Genomic DNA, 20045 nt, shown 5'->3' on the forward strand with positions numbered 1-20045 from the left:
TTCAGGCCACCAGGCTTTAGAAGCCAGAGAGTTGTCACCTCAATCTTGATCACAAACCTTGAACAAAAGTTTAAAGTGAGATCAGCAAGCACTTGAAGTGCAGTGGGTTATAATAATAAACCACTAGAAACTAAATAATCTTGCAGTACATTAAATATTCATCATGATAAAGACTGCTAGCACCGCTAGTTCCTCCTTGGACTCAAAATTCAAGACAGAAGAGACTGTGTAAAACACAGTTAGGAGTAGCAAGCATTTTTAAACCATCTTTCCACAGATACTTACTGTTAACTGGCCAGCCACACCAAAATCAGCTAATTTTGCATGGCCTTCAGTGTTAAGAAGAATGTTTCCAGCCTTTATGTCTCTATGTATTTTTCTCATAAAGTGCAAATATTCAAGTCCTTTGAGAGTAGATTTCAGAATAGTTGCAATTTCATCTTCTGTTAGCTACAAGAAAACATAAAGCCATTAACGCTTTCAGGTATACGTGTAGGTTAAATGCATAGAAATAGTCTATTTAAAATATGATCATTTCAGGTTTATTATATACAATACAGACAATGTACATTAGGTATTTTATAGACAGGAATATGCTGAATAGCATTTACAGTTGAAAACTCTTATCTAGTGACTTTATCCATACAGCTAGATTCCTACACCTCTCAAATGTGACTCAAGCAAGCAAACTGCAAAATCAGAAAAGGGGCTTACTAATGCAGTTCAGATTATGCATTGTTCTCTTGCCTGTCAAAAATTATTACTCTTTAGATGTTGCCATCCTTCATAGAAACAGTCACACAGTTTAGATAATATATAACAAAACATTTATTACTAATGTCATAAATATTCCTTGCCAAGTTATGTATTACCTTAGTCAGAACAGGTGCTCACCACTGCACTGGATGGCACACAGAGGATATATCCCTGCGAGCGAGCCCTTTTTCTGCTGCAGAAAGCCAGAGCTGCTAAGAGCATTCGTGCCCTAAACTTCTTTATGCAGTTTGTACAACAAACTACCACAGTGCTTCATTTGGAAAGGGAGAAAAGGAATGCCACATATTCTTAGTTTCTCAAATTCCCACATGTGAAGCGACTGCTAAATCTGTTAGCACTAACAAGAATCTGCTTTTGCCCATCAACAGTTGCTAACTGCACAACTGTGAGCTTCTCACTGCTGACAGTGTACAAATTAGAGAGGATGAAGCCAAACAAGAACAAAGAAACACAACAAAAAGCAAGAAATAAAGGTGTAAGTCCGTCTTTTAAAAAGGGGTTATTTTTAAGACACGTCCCTTCATGTTCTATGGGATATAAGTAAACACTCAGCTTTCAAAATAATTTTGGCTCACTCTGCCTTCACTTCACACTGACACAAAGCTGTAGAACTACACCCATACAGATGTGCCCTTTTAAGCTTCCAGAAATCCTACTCAGCCTTGCAAATGGACAACTGAGATGTCAGGGCACTCTGATGCTAGAAGGTGCCGGTAACCGTTATCACCTGTTCTTGTGATCCATAGACAATTACGGCAGTGACTGGGAATGGATGCCGGCCAGATGCTTTGGGCATCTTCTACCATTCTTCTTTCTTGTTGCTGACTGATGCAGGGCATGAATGCTCCCTGAACTTCTGGGTACTTCTAAAATTATTTGTAATATTCAACAATTGCTAGATCACAGCCTCACAGGAAAATATCATCAGACTGAATACATGGGTCTTCAATTGCAGCTGCAAATACAGAACCTTTAAATTGCCTAAGAATGTTAATTATTTTACTGTCTATGCAAAGGTTTCCTTCCCATAGATAATCCACAAAAGCTATACTGCAATATAAAATATTACTGTGGCACTGTAAAACTGCATACCTGAACTAACAGGAATCCACATAGCTGTAGGTGGCCCTTGATACACTTTATTAAATGATCCACATTTTAGTGAGCACAAGTATTGCTATGTGAAGATCATATAACACGTCAGCCACCGCTTTCAAAGTACTCACGGACTTAACCTTTGGTCTCCAAAAATGCCTATTCCCTTACATAACATTTACCAGCTTACAACACGACTGTCTATTGCAGTGCTGAATATTTCATCTTTCTCTGAAGAACTCTGTTGCTTTATTTGGTTTATTTTAAGGAAACCAAGCCAACAAACTTTAGTTCTAAAGCTAAAAAAAATAATAATAAAAAAATATAATAATCAATGGTTGAACTTCTAATATAAATAGAGGTGGCATGGACTGGACAGTCCAAAATACTTATTTACTAGATTATGATGACCTATAATTCATAAATCATCAGAAATGATATAAAAAGCATCAAGCAGAAAACAAAGTGACAAAGAAAAGACAACACAGTACAAAACAAGAAGAGAGATTTTCATTTTCATTTATCTGTTTCATAAATGACACAGACTACTAAATAAGCCATCAGCTGCACAACTGTTCATCTCCATAGCTTTAGATGGACAACTGCTCCACGTAAGCTGCTGAACAAAAGCTACCAGAGGAACAGAGTGAACCACCGTGGAAAGTGAACTACTTTTCCAGGTACCAGCTCCCCTAAGAACACTTCTCAGATGGTCAACATTTAGATTAAAGGACAAAAACACAAACACAATTCAACCCACACGACACAACTTCCAGGAAATAAAACAACCAAAAACCAACCAACCAGCTGTTCATGCAACTGAAACGTTGGTCACTTAAAGCATATCAATGCTTTAATACAACAACTATGCAAAACAATTTGGCACGTGTTTAGAAATGCAAGAAAATACAAAACCAAAGATGAATATACTAATTTGCTTGCAACATCAGTTGTACTTTTCCCTCCCTTCTCACAATCCTATGCAGAAATTAAATTAAGGCATAACAGTTTCCTCCAGTTTCAGTTTTGGAAGTGTTGGTCCATGTTTGCAGCTCCCTTCCAAAAACAAAACAAACACATGAACCAAAACCATTCGCCATCACTCTGTCAACCAGCAGAATGGGAGCTCCTGAGTTACTCATAACTAGTTTTAATCTCTCAGTAAATGGGACCATTTCCCTATTCCTGCTTCAATCCAGGCCCGTAAAACCTGGGTATGGAACCCAAAGGCACAGTCCTACGTGCACTGACTCAAATAGCTCATCAAGCTCCAGTCTCCCCTTTCACCAAAGCCTTTGCAGTAATTCCCGCTGTCAGCCCTTCCACTAAACAACTCTAACTGACCACAGTAAACCCGTCTGCCAAACTGTTCTTCCAATAAACAGTTTCCTGACTCAATTCATGGCACAGTCAACAAGGATGCAGCAGGGATACGAGCCGCTCAAACTGGCACAGTCTTCTGAACAAGTCCATGTGTTACTACTCCTATTTTCAAATGAAATGGCTCTCCTGGCATTGCTCTGTCCCTGAAGGAGTGAAGGTGCCCACCTGGTCCGCAACCAAGCATGAAAGGACTCTAAAGCCAGCTGTGAAATAAACTGAACTATGGGCAGAAGGGTACCTGGAGAAAGAGACAACCCAAAGTACGTGAGCCAACCATTTCCTGATTAAGTACAGTTAAATGTCATCTGAAGACTCATACTACATGCAATCTAAGTTCTAGATATTAAAAAAATACAGTTACGTAGAGTATAGGACATCTGGAATATAACATTTTCTGTCAGAGCTTTGCGAAATCTACCCTGCTTCAGAAACAATACAGCACCCTCAGTCTCCAAAGACTTCCATGCCGTTAGTCATGAACTCAGTGAAAAAAATCCATACTTATCACTATATATACAGCCTTCTGCCTGCCTTCTTCTAGAAAGTAGTATCATGAGAAATTGTCATTAAAAGGCTCTGCAGGAAAAGTATCTTCAGTACAATGTGTTCTTATGGAAGTAAATACCTAGTTTCAGTTCTTGACATATTAGCAGTAAAACCACATGGATATCAGGGTGACCTCTAGGTGAAAAATGCTTTTACAGTCACCTGGTAAAATCCAGCTCTCAAAAGGAGATGGTACCAGAATACTTGTATCAAAAGGCTGACAAAGAAGTTAAGGATCAAGAAGCCAGCAAATAAGGTGAATCCTTGTATACTGCAGCCCATTACACTATCTGGTCCACTAATAAAGGAAAGCCAAAGGCAACTTGTTATGCAAGTGAAAGTATTTAACATCAATACATACGCAGCGGCCAGAAAAGCCCACAGAAGCAAATGCAGCCTATAAAAAAGTAGCAGGGTACGAGTGACACTTATCAGGGACAGAAATAGGAGGGAAGCACAGAGAGATAAAAGGGAAAACAGACACATTCTGTCTTAAAATGATACATGACAAGCATAGGTCCCAACTCCAGATGTCCCAGATCCATCCATGCTTCATCAGACATGCATAACAACCGCCTTTACGATGTGATGCAATTACGGAAGGAGTCCCTTCTGTCTGTATTATGGCTAAACATAGCCAAGTGTATGCACAACAGTACAAAGACAAAACACTTAGCTTTAATATCTTGCAGCATTTAGAAGGATATAATGAATTTTCAGCCACCCTCACCAAAACAAGAAAGCACACTGTAGGTTGTATAGTGCTTGTGTCCCCATGAAAGACTTCCAACTTGCAAAGGAAACTGCTATGGACTGAATCAGCCCACAACATGCCTTGTAACAGCAAACAACCTGCTATCCACTAATACCCTGTACTCTCTGGTTCTAATAGTAGTTTAATGCTGATACACAATTGGTGCCACTGGCAAACAGTATATGGTACAATTAAAATGAAACTACTTAATACTTTAATACTAGGAATATGTCAAAGTAAATGTTGCTATCCTGGTCCAGATGTATAGCTCCTATACTGAACTTACTGTACTGTTCCTAGATCAGGCCATAACGGTATTATGTTTCCTGTTAAAACAGTTGATATACTTCAATTCTGAGCTTTTATACAGCACCATTCTTCCATCAGCATAGCACACCCTGTAATTAGCAGCTTCGTGTAAATTCAGTCATCAACTTTCTGCTCCATTTCTGATGTCAAGTTTTGCCCAGATTTTCATCCATCTCCTTGGTATCTTTGGCTAGCTCTAATTCTGTAGGCCACATCCCTTTGGTGTGTTGGCACTGCCCTCTAAGCATGAGTCAGCTGTGAAGCAGCTTCAAGTCCAAGCATAGCTGATAAGAGAATAACAGCTGCTAGACAACCAGCAAGCACACTATCAAGAACAGTATGACTCCTAGAGTCATGAGGCGCACTGTTCAGAGGATGGCCTGGAACCCTGACACATCTGCCTGGCATTAAGGTAATGGCATAGAGCCACTGGGTGTAAAGACCACATGGGTTTAAGAGAACATGCCCAGATGTCTTTCTCATCATTAAAGTCAAATGCAAGTTAAACACGAAAACGAAGGAGAAAGATGAAGGTCAACAACTCTACAGCCTAGTAAAAGCATGAAATAATGAAGCCAATCTTTAAAAACCTTTAAAAAAAAGTATGGGGGAAATCAGCTCACAGCTTACCCACATATTTCTGTCTAACTGGCCATGGATGCCACACACAAGGGAGACTTAAGGGTGCATTTATATAGCCAATCACACACTACCTAATCCATGCAGCTGTTGAGACAACTCATCTAACCAGTTTCTCTGCTCACAGTCAATCACTCTTCTTCCTGAGGGCCCCTTAGAAATGGCTCTGGTTCAGCTCAATTGCTTTAACTGCCTACGTCCTTTCCCAGCTGCTCTTTTTACACTAAGTCATACATGCACATGAAGCCTGATGCTTCCAGGAAGTATCAGATCACTGCATCTCAACAGACCGATTAGATCAAGCACACTGGGTAGGTCCACTCCCATGGCAAACGAAGGAGGCATGGGATAACCAATCTTTCCCCCAGAAGAAGCTGTAAGAAGATCAGACATCACCAATCTCACCTGATCACATACCTCTTCTCCATTTATGTGAAGTTAAGGCTGGATGGGGGGCATAAGCAAATAAGAAGGGGAGAAAAGGGGATAGTTACTGAGACACCTTTCCTGCTTGTGACATAAATTAACCTTCAAATAAGGCAGATAGCTTCGGAGACAAAAAGGGAAAAAAATAGTTGTTATGGTTGCAGCTCTAATCTGAATCCAGCATTTGGATCTGGTTCCCACTCTGACTGCTACAAACATCAATGGGGTTACACCCTACTGAAGCCAATAATTATCTGACCATCACTTTCAGAGCAATTACCTTTGAGTTCTTTTCTAAATACTGCACACTATGTGAAGACAGCATTCTTCAAATAAAATTCCCAGCTTACATGTCAAGTGAGATACCACACCGTGACATTTAAATTACGTAAGCAAACAAGGTCTGCTCTAAGACTTGGAGTAACTGCTCAAACTAAGGGACATAATCCCTTCTTCTTTCTATAACACAACTAAGAGCACACCACAAGATCATGGCAATGAAAGGAATAAGAACACACTACTATAGGAGAATTTTCAATTTTACAGAAGTAGAACTTAGCATCACAGAATGGCGTGGGTTGGAAGGGACCTCAAGGCACAGGATCATACGGTGAAGGATGAGATACAGCAAGGACTATTCTTCCTAATAAGCCTAAGCCATTCTGCACACATGGAAAATATGCAATAATAGATGTAACAGTGACTATTGACAACAATCGCACTGCACAAGTGAACGGGTGCTCTTCAGATTTGAGTTTTTGACCATGCAGTCCCAATAGCAAAACTTCTGTAATGTTTTTTGAATATACTAGGCGACAGATCTTGTTTTCTCAAATTAACATGTTTAAACATTTACAACACAGTGCTAGTAAAACAGCAATTTGAACCATAGGGTATAGAACTAGAGTTCCACCTGTAGCTTGAATACTAATATAGCCCAGCAGCAACAGAAAATTATGAGAATAATAAGAGAAAACTATTTCAGGAAACTTCATGCATCTCCTCCTGTCACATGCTCAGTGTCAGCTGGCACTAATTAGCAGGCAAAGAGAGATCAAGAACCGATTTAAATATGTAAGTTGAACTCTTCAGTCTTTACTCTTCACTACCAAGTTCCAGTTTGCTGAAACACGTCTATGAAGTACTGAACTGGCTAACCATATGCTGACAATCCTGGAACTAGTGCAGAACAGCACAGGGCCTCTCCACCACCGGGGAAACACTGAGCCATCTGCACAAAGTGAACGAGAGGCAGTGTGGTGAATTTCTTGATCCTGACAGAGAAGGCGGCTTCTGCCTTGAGCAGATGCATCTGCACATCACCACCTTTTAGCACGCTCGGTAACACCACCAGAGCATTACTCGTTTTACAACCACTACAGCAGGCATTCCACTGGATCAGCTAATCATGAGTAAGGAAGGGAGCAGGGATGTCAGCCTGAAGCAGCTTTGGTGGTGACTATTAGATGGTGGAGGTTAAGGTAAAGAGACAAGTGACAGAAGCACGTAGCAGAACCAGACATCAGATAGAAAACCTAGGCTTATTAAAGGAACTATAAGGTGGGATCCCTGGTGGTGCTGCCCTGAAGGTTAATGGAACCTTGGAGAGCTGGTTGAACATCAAGGCCAACCTCCTCAAAGCAGAAAAACAATCCATCCAGATGTACAAGACAATAAGCAAGTCTAACAGGAGGCTATCTTGAGGGAACAGAGAACTTCTGATTGAGCTGAAGTACAGAAATCGAAGTATTAAAGAGACAGAAGCATGAACAGATTACAGAATACAAGTAAAGCACTGCCTGGGTGCTAAGGAGCTGCATTAGTAAGGTCAAGCTTAAGCTGGGTTTGAAAATGTACAGAAATACACAAGATAACAAAAAAAGCTATTTGTCTATATGCAGCAAAAAAGCTCAAGGAAAGTGTTGGTCTGCTGTGGTCACTCTTGGTAAAAGGTGCAGGAAAGGTTCTAAGTAGCTCTTCTGCCTCCATCTTTATTAAGGTTTCTCTGGATCTCAGTCCTCTCTGCCTAGCAGCAAGTTGGAATGAGTTAGGACAAGTTAGAAAGCACTGGCATAGGTTGCCCCGAAGTTGTGGAGTCTCCTCCTCAAAGATCTTCAGAAGCCATCTGAACATGGCCCTGTGCACTCTGCTCCAGGTAACCCTGCTTGAGCAGGGTTGGACCTGATGGCTCCAGAGGTCTGTGCCAACCTCAGTTATTCTGTCATTCTGTTCGACCAGGAGATACTGAGGAGCCGGTTAGTACCAACACAGTGGCACTTTTTATCATCTTATGGAAACTAAAGCAAGTAGGAGGTCCATCGTGAACTATATTCAAACAGGGAAGGAAAGATTTCAGAAATTACAGGCTGACCAGCTTATCCTCACTCTCCTGGAGAAAATCCTCAGGTAAGTTATTTTCTAGGCAGAAAAGAGGTAAGAAGGTGACTAGAAACAAACAGCACCAGTATACCAAAGAGGTGTCATACCAAACTAATGTGGCCTCTTTCCTAGAAGGACTAAAATACAATTGTGGATATTATTTACTTAGACTTTAGGAAAGTTGTTGACACTCATATCTCTTTTTTCAGCTAAACTGAGGACTCAGAAAGCAGATGAAGAGAAACAATTACAGGGCTCAGTGGTGGTGCAAAGTGTAAGTAACAGCCAGCCGTAGCAATATTTCTCAGGGGCTGATTCTAGGACAAATATTCTACAGTCCTCATTAACAACCCAGACAGTGAGCTAGAACACACCCCCATCAAGTCCGTGGGTGACAAGAAACAGAAGAAGCTGCCACTGCACTAAAAGGCAGAGCTGCTACTCAGCAGCAACTCAACAAACTGAAGAAGTGAAGCTGACAGCACACACGTGAAATTCAAAGGCAAAGTCCTATACTTGTGACACACAAACCTTATACCATGCAACAGTATGGGCTACTGATCAGAGGGGCTGGTAGCATCACTGCAGGAAAGGGTCAGCGTAGGCAACAGGCCCAGCAGGCAAGATGAACATGACTCAGTGATACACCCCCACAGCAGCAAAGGCTCATGGTGTGGCAAACTTCAATAGGAAAACACAGTCAGCAAGTTAAGGCAAATAAATATTCCTCTTCATTCAGCACTTGTAAAGTCAAATCTGGAACAGTAAGCACAGTTGCAGGCTACTATTAAAAGAAATGCTGACAAATTGGTAGAAGTCCAGCAGTGGACCATTGAGCTCTCTGGGGGCTTGAGTACAAGTTAATAGAACTAAGTTTGTCTGGTCTGAAGAAGAGGCAGATAGTTCAATTTGGTTTCCAAGTAAAGGAAGTGTGGTTAAAAAAAATGAAATAAAAATAGAACATACACACCACAGAAAATTGTGAGGAAACAGCAGAACAGACAGCACTTACGAGTTGCCACAAAGAAAATTCCAGTTTCTTTGAAGAAAAAAATTGAAGAAAACAATGGTGAAAGTGGATGGAAAGGCAGCATAGAGAAAGAGGAAGGCAGGGAGGGAGATGCCTGAACTTCCTTCATGGATCTTCACCTTCACAGGTTTTACAGAATTCTGCTAGACAATGTCATTATCAACTTAACTGAACATCAAAGTTTATCTTCCTTGGAGCTAGAAATTGGATGAGACCACTTTCAGAGGTCCCTTCCAAACTACTATGTTTCAAAACAGTGCCACACCATTCACCTCCTTCTTCAGTATCTCTAAAATAGACATTTTTGGTAAACCTGATAGCCACCTTTCAGTATCTAAAGAGGAGCTACAGGAAAGACTGCAACAGACTCCTTAGTAGGGTCTGTGGTGACAGAACAAGGGAAAATGATCCCAAGCTCAGAGGGTAGGTTTAAGTTAAGTATAGGGAAAAAAATCTTTCACAGCGAGGGTGGTGAGCCACTGGAACAGGTTGCTCAGAGATGTGGTTGATGCCCCATCCCTGGACTTTAAAGGCCAGGCTGGACCAGACCCTGGGCAAGCTGATCTAGCTGTGCATGTCTCTGTTCACTGCAGGGGAGTTGCACTAGATGGCCTTCAGAGATCCCTTCCAACTCTAAGGATTCTATGATTCAGTTTTAACAGAGTAATGTTACAGAGAAACTGCAGATAAATGAATTTCCACCTATTCCTCTCAGCAATAACAACAATAAATCCATCCCAACTGTGAACTCAGGTTGTTTAATTTATATATACATATATACATGAAAGATTCACTGTTCTGGGCTTAGTTCACTAGATTGCGACAAATTTTATTGGCTCAATTGTAATCTTACATGCTGATCAATTGACTCAATTTGGAAATACACAGGTAATTCATCATAGTTCTGGCCAAGGCAAACAACAGTGAAGCTCTGGGGGACTAAAGAGCACTGTGAAGAGGGAATAAGGATAACTTCCCCAATAGTACAACAAAAATATGACTGTTTTGTGATGTCAGGTGTATATGGGGCATCAAAAGAGAACTGTCCTGACTAAAAATTCACTTGAAGCACATTAAAAAAAAAAAAAAAACAGAAAACCAACGAATTATGTGATGCTAAGCATTTTAATATTACATGCTTATCAGTGACGCTAAAGATGGCTCATAAAATGGATCTCAAAGGTCTTAGGCAGCTACCTAAAGCAATCTAGGTGGAAACTACAGAAATCATCCAGGAAGCTAGATCTCCTTAAGCATGATTTGTATATATTCATAGCAATATATCTAACCAGTTAATACCAGTATTTATTTTAATGGAAAGATGAAGGCCAGAAATATGGGGGAAAATAATTGTCTTCAGAGCAACTTTAGTATTTTTGCAAATATACTGTGTAACTGGTGGTCTTGTGTATTTTACTAGAGTATACAACAATTCCTCACTGAGTGAGCATGATTGATATAAACTGAGTCTTGTAGAAAACAGGAGGACAATGTTTCACACAGCACATACACCATAGGATGCCATGTAGCCAGTCTTCATTCCAAACATTCTCAACTTCCAGAGGTATTTTAAGAACACCTAGTTCCAAGTCCCTGCCTATAGCAGGGGGATCTCTCTCTTGACCAGGTTGCTCACAGCCCCATCCAGCCTGGCCTTGAGTGCTTCCAGGGTGGGGGCATTCACACCTCACTGGGCAACCTGTTCCAGTGTCTCACCACCCTCACAGCAAACAATTTCTTCCTAATATCTAGTCTGAATGTGCCCTCTTCCTGTTTAAAACCATTTTCTCCTGTCCTGTTACCACATACCCTTCTTAAAAGTCCCTCCTCAGCTTTCCTGTAGGCTCAAGTACTGGAAGGGCCACTATAAGGTCTCCTTAAAGCCTTCTCTTCTCCAGGCTGAAGAGCCCCAGCTCTCTCAGCCTGTCCCCATAGCAGAGGTCCTCCAGCACTCTGATCATCTTCGCGGCCCTCCTTTGCACCTGCTCCACAGCTCCATGTCCTTCTCATGTTGGGGGCCCCAAAATTGGATGCAGTACTCCAGGTGGGGTCTCATGAGAGCAGAGTAGAGGGGCAGAATCACCTCTGTTAACCTGCTGGTCACACCTCTCTTGATGCAACCAAGGATACGGTTGGCCTTCTTGGCTGCAAGCACACACTGACAGCTCATGTCAAGTCTCTCATCAACTGACACCTCCAATCCTTCTTCTCAGGACTGCTCTCAAGACATTCTTCACCAATTCTTTATCTGTTTGGGATTACTCCAATCAAGCTGCAGGACCTTAAACTTGGCCTTGCTGAACTTTACGGGGGTGGCACGGGCCCATTCCCAAGCCTGTCCAGATCCTTCTGGATGGCATCCCTTCCCTGTAGTGTGTCAGCTGTACCACTCGGGTTACCAACTAGTAAAAGCTTAGTTTTGAATTCTTCTTTCCTCATTTCTTATCCAAAAGAGCAAAGAAGAAAACTTCTTAAGAAACACAGGTACGGAAAAATGAAGATCTGATGAATTTCTAGATCTGGAGGTAAGAATATACGCTTAATCAGGTCTCCTCTTCTACTTTTTCCTATGACTTATTTTTGAATAACTACTGCAGTAAAGTAAGGATTCTTATGTACTTCAGGTCTCTTCCTCAATTTCTTTTTAATTCAGCATGGAGAAACAGGAAATAAACTCCACTTTGGTTCAGCCACAGTCTTCATTTGACAGCTCGGGGAAGTTAAAGAGCACGTGCCCCCAGGTGCCTGAGGCTATTCAATATATATTCTGACAAAATAAGAATCAATTCCCTCCCCACCTCCAAGCAACGATACTTCTCTTTTCTTCCAAAAACAGAAATACAATAAATCCACTTCTTGTTTCCATTAAAGAAAAAAAAAAATGAGGTGAGCAATGGAAAGCTGAAAGACTTCAAGCAGCCTCATTTATGTAATTAAAAAAAAAATCATTCCACCACAAAGTAGTCTGGGTGATCAGATCACCATTGCAGAAAACTAAGAGTGTAAATTATGTGTTTGTTTCTCAATTATTTTTTTTTTTTAAGTGATTTCTTTTTTTTTTTTTTAACTTACAGAATGGAATATGCCCCAGCTTACAGTTACTAAGATAACTTTTTCAGGTAGTGTTAATTACAATATAAACAATTAAGGTTAATTTTCTAAGAAAAGCAGTTAAACTCTACAGTGGTTTATTAAACTGGCCTGAAATGATGGCGAAGGAGGACAAACAGAATTGCAAAAAAAGTAATTTTAAAATAAGGCATTTAAGCAAATTCAAGCAACTACTACTGACTCATTAAGTAGGCACAATAGAAAGAAACTTCTCATGTTTAATTTTAACCTGTAGAGGAATGGATGCTTTAAAGAACACACAAAGTGCAAGAGTCAAATTCTTGTTCTCACAGTACAAGGGCACATGCTGATAGATTCATGTAATGACTGATGCAGACCACCAACATGCACGCTTGCCAGGAGAAACTGAGCCACTTCAAGCTGTTTGTTCTTGCTACAAGAATATTTTCTGCAAGATCACCATGCAAAACATTCGTAAAGACATGCAAATTCAAGCTAGTTTTCGGGTTTCAAACTCAGTACACAGATACAACAGCAACTGTCGATCTGAACTGCCTTAGGCAGGCAGAACACTGAATACTGAATACTTTCTGTAATTAACAATACAACAAAGAAGACTGAATGGCAACCCTCACCAGTACCTACAAAACAAGTACTCACTGATATTTTCAGAACTTCTCTTTCATATAAGATAGAGGTGCTAAAATTGTTTTTGAAACATTCTGTGGGAGTAGAGCAACAGAATTCAAATAAGTCAAAAGATCCTGCAAGACTACTCCAAAGTTTGCATGAAAAACAGAGGATATCTGTACTTTTTCCTACTTTATGTACCAGAACACCCAGTATTCTAAGGGAGAATAAAAGTTCTATGTAACCTGGTAGTCTTCCTTCTTGAGTGGCCTACAGAATGGAAGAACACGTTAAGTAAACAGTGATAGCTGTCTGCTTCACCTTTCCATAAGCAACGTGAAAGACACGAGTTTCCTGCTCCAGGTATTTAAATATTCGCATTCCACAGCAGTCATTTTTTCTTGGTCTGATTCAACTCTTCTTGAAAACAAAGTTAAAACCTAGAAGATCTTCTATAACTGCACAGAGGGCACATAGACAAAAAATTTCCACAAGTGGAGAAAAATTTTTTGCTTCCAGTTTGAACAAGTGATCCTTTGTTTATTTTACCAGACAGTACACAAGCATCTCTTACTCACTTCGTGCCACTCGTGGTTTTCTAAACTTTCTACCATGTTCCCCCTTCCACGTATCCCTGCAGATACTTGAAACCGAAAGGAGTGGCTGATTCACCAAAGGGCCATGCTGCCACCTCAGCAGGCTGGAGAAATGGGCTGACAGGAACCTCACCTAGTTCAGCAAGAAGTGGCTTGAAGTCACATATCTGGTGAGAAACAGCCCCAGGCACCAGCACACGCTAGGGGCACACAGCTGGAAAGCAGCTCTGCAGAGAAGGGCCTGAGGGTTCCATGGACGCCAAGTTGAACATGAGCCGGCAACATGCCCAGGCCACAAAGAAGGCAAGTGGTAACCTGAGTTGCATTAGCAAAGTATCATCAGCAGGTCAAGAGAGGTGAACTCTCTACTACTCTCTCCTTCTCTCTACTCAGCATTGGTGAGGTTGCATCTGGAGTACCAGGTTTAGCTCCATGTCTGGGTCTCTCAGGTACTGGAGAGCCCAATGAAGAAAGCCCAACATAGGACCACCAAGATGCTGAAGGATCTGGAGCACCTCTCTTGTGGTGAGAAGGTGAGAGAACTGGGAGAAAAAGAGGTTCATCTCATCAGTGTCCGTAAATATCTGAAAACAGGGTGCAGAGAAGACAGAGCACAGAGAAGACGGAGCCAGGCTCTGTACGTTGGCAGGACAAGAGGCAATGGGCACAAACTGAAACACGGGAGGTTGCCTCTGAACGACAGGAAACACTTATTTACCAGGACAGTGACCAAGCACTGGCACAGCCTGCCCAGACAGATTGCACAGTTTCCTCTTTGGAGATCCTCAAATGCTGCCTGGACATGGGCCTGGGTTCCCTCCTCTGGGTGTCCCTGATGGAGCAGAGGTTGGGCAGGACAGACCCGGGGTCCCTTCCAGCCTCAACCATTCCGGGATTCTCCTAACACTCGTATAACAAAAAACTGTAAGAACAGCAGTTACAAAGGATGGAGGAATTTGATCCATGCAGCCTTCTGTTTTTGATTTTTCCAAAGTCATCAGTTCAACAACACAGCAACCCTGATGCATTCTATCTTTTCCATTAAGGCTCTCTCTATACTGGACATTACTTCCTAACAAATCCAATTCCACCTTCCCTTATATCCTCTTTTTTTTCCCTCCCCTCTTAGCCTAAACACTCTCTTCTCCTTTCTCTTCCCCCACTCGTGTGTGGTACAGGTATACTGACAACGTGTAGAAAGCTAGCAATTGGAGTATAATCTCACAGTAGATGTCACCTAAATGAATATCTTATATTACAGGCCATCACTGGAGATCCTCAAGTCAACAAAAGAGTATTAGACATCTACAACAGAACCTTTAAATAAAGAGTTTATCGGGGGGGGGGAGGGACACCAAAACCTGTTCCTTACAGGTTTGCATCCTCCTCTACATTACAGCTCTTATAAGCCCCCAGCAACTCCTCCTAACAACTCTGCCTTTTGGATCTCTCTGACATTCCCCAACTAGCATGCCTTTCCCTTCTCATGCTCTGAATAATAACAATTACTTTTCATGCTCCCTAATTACTGAGTGGGAGCAAGTCAATATTGAGCCAGCTTTCACATCATGCTTATGCTACACGGCCTTATGCTGACAGGCTGTCAGATGGAAGAAGTCATATAGTTTTGCCTTTCACACAGCAGTAATTTTCATGAAGCTTACAGGACCCTCACACTTCATGATGCATTTTTTGCTACTTACAATCACACACCAAGGAAAAATGAATACATACATAGCCAGAGCAACTGCACAATCAAGGCCAAAGTACATCTCTTGGCATCAGACAAAACCTTGCCTCATTTCTCTTTTATTCAAGCTTCTAATTTTAATTCACAGTTTAATGTTAGTAAATGTCACACAGTTTTGAAGGAAACTCACCGTTTTATTACGAAGTCTAATTATGTCCGAAACAGACCCAGCTCCACAATATTCCATAACAATCCATAGATCAGTGTTCTTAAAATAGCTGCCATAGTACTTGACAACATAGGGGCTAGACAGAGAGGAAAAAAGATAATAATTAAACATATGAATTCTTAATGGAGAAAAAAAAAAGACAGCAGCACAAATACTGTTAAAAATTACAGTTTGGTAAAGACAAACAGCCAAAATGCAACTGTAATCAAATACATTTTAAAACTGTAGTTAGTTTAATTGACACCTTGTTAGAACAATAAGTTTGACCAATTAATGAAATGCTGAAGATACTACCATACACATCACAAGCTTCTAGTATCTTGCTCCTTTTAAATTCCTTGAGTTAGGAAAGTTACTATTACTTCTGACAAAAACCCACTGATTTTTGTGACCGTCTTGTGAAAGATAACAGCTAGCTATTAATGAATACAGTGTACTCATACTGATCAGGACAAGATAATCTTTTGAAGACAGCAAAAGCTATTCAATCTCAAAACACTGTTCACATTTAGTTATAGCCTCATCCTAGTTAGCTATGTGAGCTGGGCTTTTCCTATCAACTGACTTCGAAAACACAAGGACAGCCCATCCTCATGTGCTACTGCCAAACAAGGGCTTTCTCCTCTTTTCCTATTTAAAGACAACTTCAACATCACCACAGCACAAGAGCAAAAACAACTGAGAAACAACAGACCTCTTGCTGCAATACAGTTCACCAAGTTAGCGACAAGAGCAACCAATATTCTGAAGAAGTTTCTCCCAACAAGAATTAAATTTCAAGTTGCAAACAATATCCTTGTAACACTGACCAGCCATGAATAAACACTCACACTAGCAAATCTGACTGAAAAGTTGTAACCGCAGTCTTCAGATTAACCCAAAAATAAAAAAAGACAAAAATATCAGTAACATTATGGCGGGGGGGAAGAAGAAATAAATTTCTACGTTCTTGCTGTTGAGGCCTCCATTTGCACAATATTAAAGACACGTTGTTTTTCAGCAAGTGTAAGGAAGCCATCCTTCAGAACTATAAGAAGATTGTTAACTTTTGAAAAGGTGTGTTTCTGCATGAAAAAGCTAACAATAGAACACTGTTTTGGAAGTTCATGGCTAGCTATTAATTTTGCTCTAGAAATGTCCTTATTGATCTTCAGAAACAGGTAATTCAGAATTCACATGGCCTAAGCATGTATGCAGGAAAGATTAACCTCTGGGCTTGCCAGTGCAAGTAAAGCAAAGCAAGCATGGACAATTCTAAACAAATGCAAGTACTTCTTCAGTTAACAGTTTCTATGATGTACACTATCTGTACTTCCTTCAGCTCAAGCTAAGGACAGGAGTCTGTCTTCAAAGCAGTTCCTTTACATAGACTGTTCAACACAGACTGCTTTGATTTTCCAAATAAAAAAGTTGGCAGCTGCCTATATTTCAACTGTATTAACAAAACATTACACGTACATATACATTTTCACATAAGTGTTAGAAAGGGAGGAGAACTGATACACCTACCTGTCACATTGCTGCATTATAGAGATTTCTTTAATTATCTCTTGAAGGTCAGACTCCACAGGGACCTGCTTAATTGCTACAACTTGTCCAGACTCTTTGTGTATTGCTTTAAACACGCTACCATAAGACCTAAAAGAGGGAGTCAAAACGTTATTGTTCTTACAAGATAAGTTGCCTCTCATTTCCAGTATGCAGAAGTCCTGTGTTCATGTAGCAGAAGTTTGAGGTTTTTCTCAGCTGCCAATATTTCATTTCTATCAAGATCTCAGCAAAGGTTTGCCTCCTAATACTGAACCTTTGACTAAGTGTAGCATATCTCATTTTCATACAAGCACAAATGTCTTTGACTTAATAACTGAGGGACAGTACAAGCACATAAATAGATTTGGGCAAGCATGGAAGCTTACCGATACATGTATTTGCTTTATTATTAAAAGTTGCCTAGAGAAAGCACTCCTTAGGACACTTACAGTCACTCTCTCCGTAACATAATATTCTAACACATGCTTCATATACTGCCTTCCTCTCATCCCATCCCCTCGTAAATAGCTGCACTTACCCTTCACCAAGTTTCTCCAGAACATCAAAGACCTCTTCAGGCTGCTTAGTTAAACTGTCCTCACTGAGCTTTTTCAGTTTGCTAGAAAAAAAGACAAAGTTAGTTTATTTTTTGTGGAAGAGAAGCACAGAACTCAAAGCAAATTTTCACACAGGTGAGCAGACGTAAGGAAAGGATTACAAGGAAAAAATGTACTGCAATGAAAATAAAATGACTAATTAGGACACGGTAACAGAATTCTATCAACCATCTTACAACTTGGACAAATGCACTGCATGGTTGCGTTGTCAATTTTTGTCATTATCACCTTCTCACTGATGTTTGCTCAACTCTGAGCAGCATGGGACAAATTTACTGCCTAATCAGTTTCCTCTGCTAAAGCAAAAAAAGCTAAACAACACACCAAAGCACACCTTTCATCAAAAAGCAGCCAGCAAACATAGGGTCATTACTGAGAGAAGTATCCCAAGCCAGTATCTATGAAAGTAGAAGCCAACCCTTCACCCACCTGAAGTTTCCGGTTTTTAAACTACTCCATTTGTAAACCAGTGGATTACATCAAGCTAAACACAGAACGCAAAGCCAGGATGACTCTAGGAGCACACAGTAGCACCTCAGCTACATACATGGTAGCAAAACACTGCATTTCCAAGAGTTAGGAACTCTTGGAAGAGTTGTTGGTGCAGTTCTTTTCCCCTCCAGCCTTCTTTCACAGTTGCAAATCGCTCTGCATTGCACTGTCACCTCTCCCAGCATCACCAATTCACTCTCACCATTTATCCTTTGTTCCTTACAGCCTATCCCAGTCTTTCCCCAGCCCCCAGATGCCTCACACATCTAAGAACACCACCTGGCTGCAAGCCTTTGATGAAGCTGACACTGAACACAGTGCAGGCAAATCTAACCACCCAGATACTGCAATGAGACTGCGTGGCTGCAACGTGTAAATCTGTCATCCTAAAAGTTACAGGGAATTCTTCCACAAGACTGAAGTAACAAGTTAACTCTATACAGTAGCCAAGGGTACTATTGAAGTAGGAGGCAAGCTGAAGAATAGCTGGTACTGTAGTGCTAGATATAGCCAATAGTTCTATATGCAGGAGGAGAAAACGGCGAGAAGCTATGAAGCACTGCAGATCATTGAGACCTTATGGAAAATATGTTATCCTGTGACACTTTCCTGGAAATGAATACAAAACAGGGCAAGGGAAGAGAGCACAAACAGAAAAGACTGTCAAGCCTAACATCAGAAGAACAGCATTCAAAAGAAACTCCTTCTTATTAAAAGATATATTTCTGTGATTCACAGAACTCAGAATAAATCAACAAATGAAGTGGTTGATAAAATAATTCTCAAGTCAAAAGGGATATGTTAATCCTCTCAGTAAAGACAAAAAATTTAACGTGGATCAATGCACAGTAATACAGACTGGTGTTAAGCAAGGAAAGCAAACTGCACGCGTGTGCTACACACATAGATTTATACAGCAAACAACTCTTCGACAGATGTAGCAGTGATATGAGTGCAAAAAGTACCCACAACTGGTAAAGCAAGGTGTCTCGACTGCAGTAAAGCCCACGCAGTTCGCTACAGTGAACGGGCAGGAAGCTGGAAAGTGTGTGACAAAAGGGAGGCTAAAAACCTCCCCTATGAAGGTGAGGCAGAACTCGGGAATACAGAAAAAACAGCAGATGAGAGCAGTTAAGGAATGTCTGCCAAAGCAGCCTACAAATCAAACACAGGAACACGCTGCTATGCTTTGCTTTTTGCATTCTCTCTGCTTGTGAAGAGATCAGAAAGCAGAAAGATGGAATCGAGTCCTGCAGGAAAGCATGTATTTAGTAACAGAACACGTGAATAAAGCAGAGGGGGAGAAGACTTTGCAGGCAAATATTAAATAAATCATTCATTCATTTTGATTCTTTTGTTTCAAATTCTATCCCTCTCGGCCCCAGCTCTGTCCAGGTTACGTGTATCCTTAAAGGCAGCGCTAACAGAAGAACATTAACTGCAGTCATTCCTTGCCTGCCACCAACAGAAAGCACACACAGTACGTTCATGCTGTCAGCAGAGCCTCAAAAAAGTGAGAACCGTGACCACGTGCTGAGCCTGTTACCTGACCCAAGAGCTGCACAACAAAAGACATACTCAAGAAAGCAGTGCAGAGACTGCAGTTTTTAGTAGTAAGGAGAAAAAAAAACAACACAGGGACTTTTCCCAAAAATGCAGAAGAAAACACTCCCACCCGCTCCAAAGAACAGTGCTTTCTAAAATCAGGGCAGGAGGGCATACATTCTGGAGCACATTCTGAAGAGATCTTACAGTTTCCCTCTTATAGATTTATCTGTTTTATCAATTCTGTCTCATGAAAGAGAACCTGAGGTTATTAGAAGTGCTTTTCATCTTTCGGAGACGCTCAGG

The 20045-nt window shown here is 40.9% G+C and overlaps 1 protein-coding gene across 5 annotated transcripts in view; it reads right to left on the reverse strand.

The window, feature by feature from the left end:
• Positions 1-20045, reverse strand: part of STK3 (serine/threonine kinase 3) — a 151520-nt gene that overhangs the window by 106413 nt on the left and 25062 nt on the right. For all 5 annotated transcript variants that reach the window (XM_046925701.1, XM_046925692.1, XM_046925707.1 and 2 more), the window contains 4 exons: positions 17624-17704; positions 17065-17193; positions 15517-15631; positions 286-450 (listed from right to left, as the gene is read on the reverse strand). In XM_046925701.1, coding sequence (XP_046781657.1) covers positions 286-450; positions 15517-15631; positions 17065-17193; positions 17624-17704 — 490 coding nt within the window. The remainder of the gene's footprint in view (positions 1-285; positions 451-15516; positions 15632-17064; positions 17194-17623; positions 17705-20045) is intronic.

This window comes from Gallus gallus, chromosome 2 (assembly GCF_016699485.2).
Source record: "Gallus gallus isolate bGalGal1 chromosome 2, bGalGal1.mat.broiler.GRCg7b, whole genome shotgun sequence".
Classification (NCBI taxonomy): domain Eukaryota; kingdom Metazoa; phylum Chordata; class Aves; order Galliformes; family Phasianidae; genus Gallus; species Gallus gallus.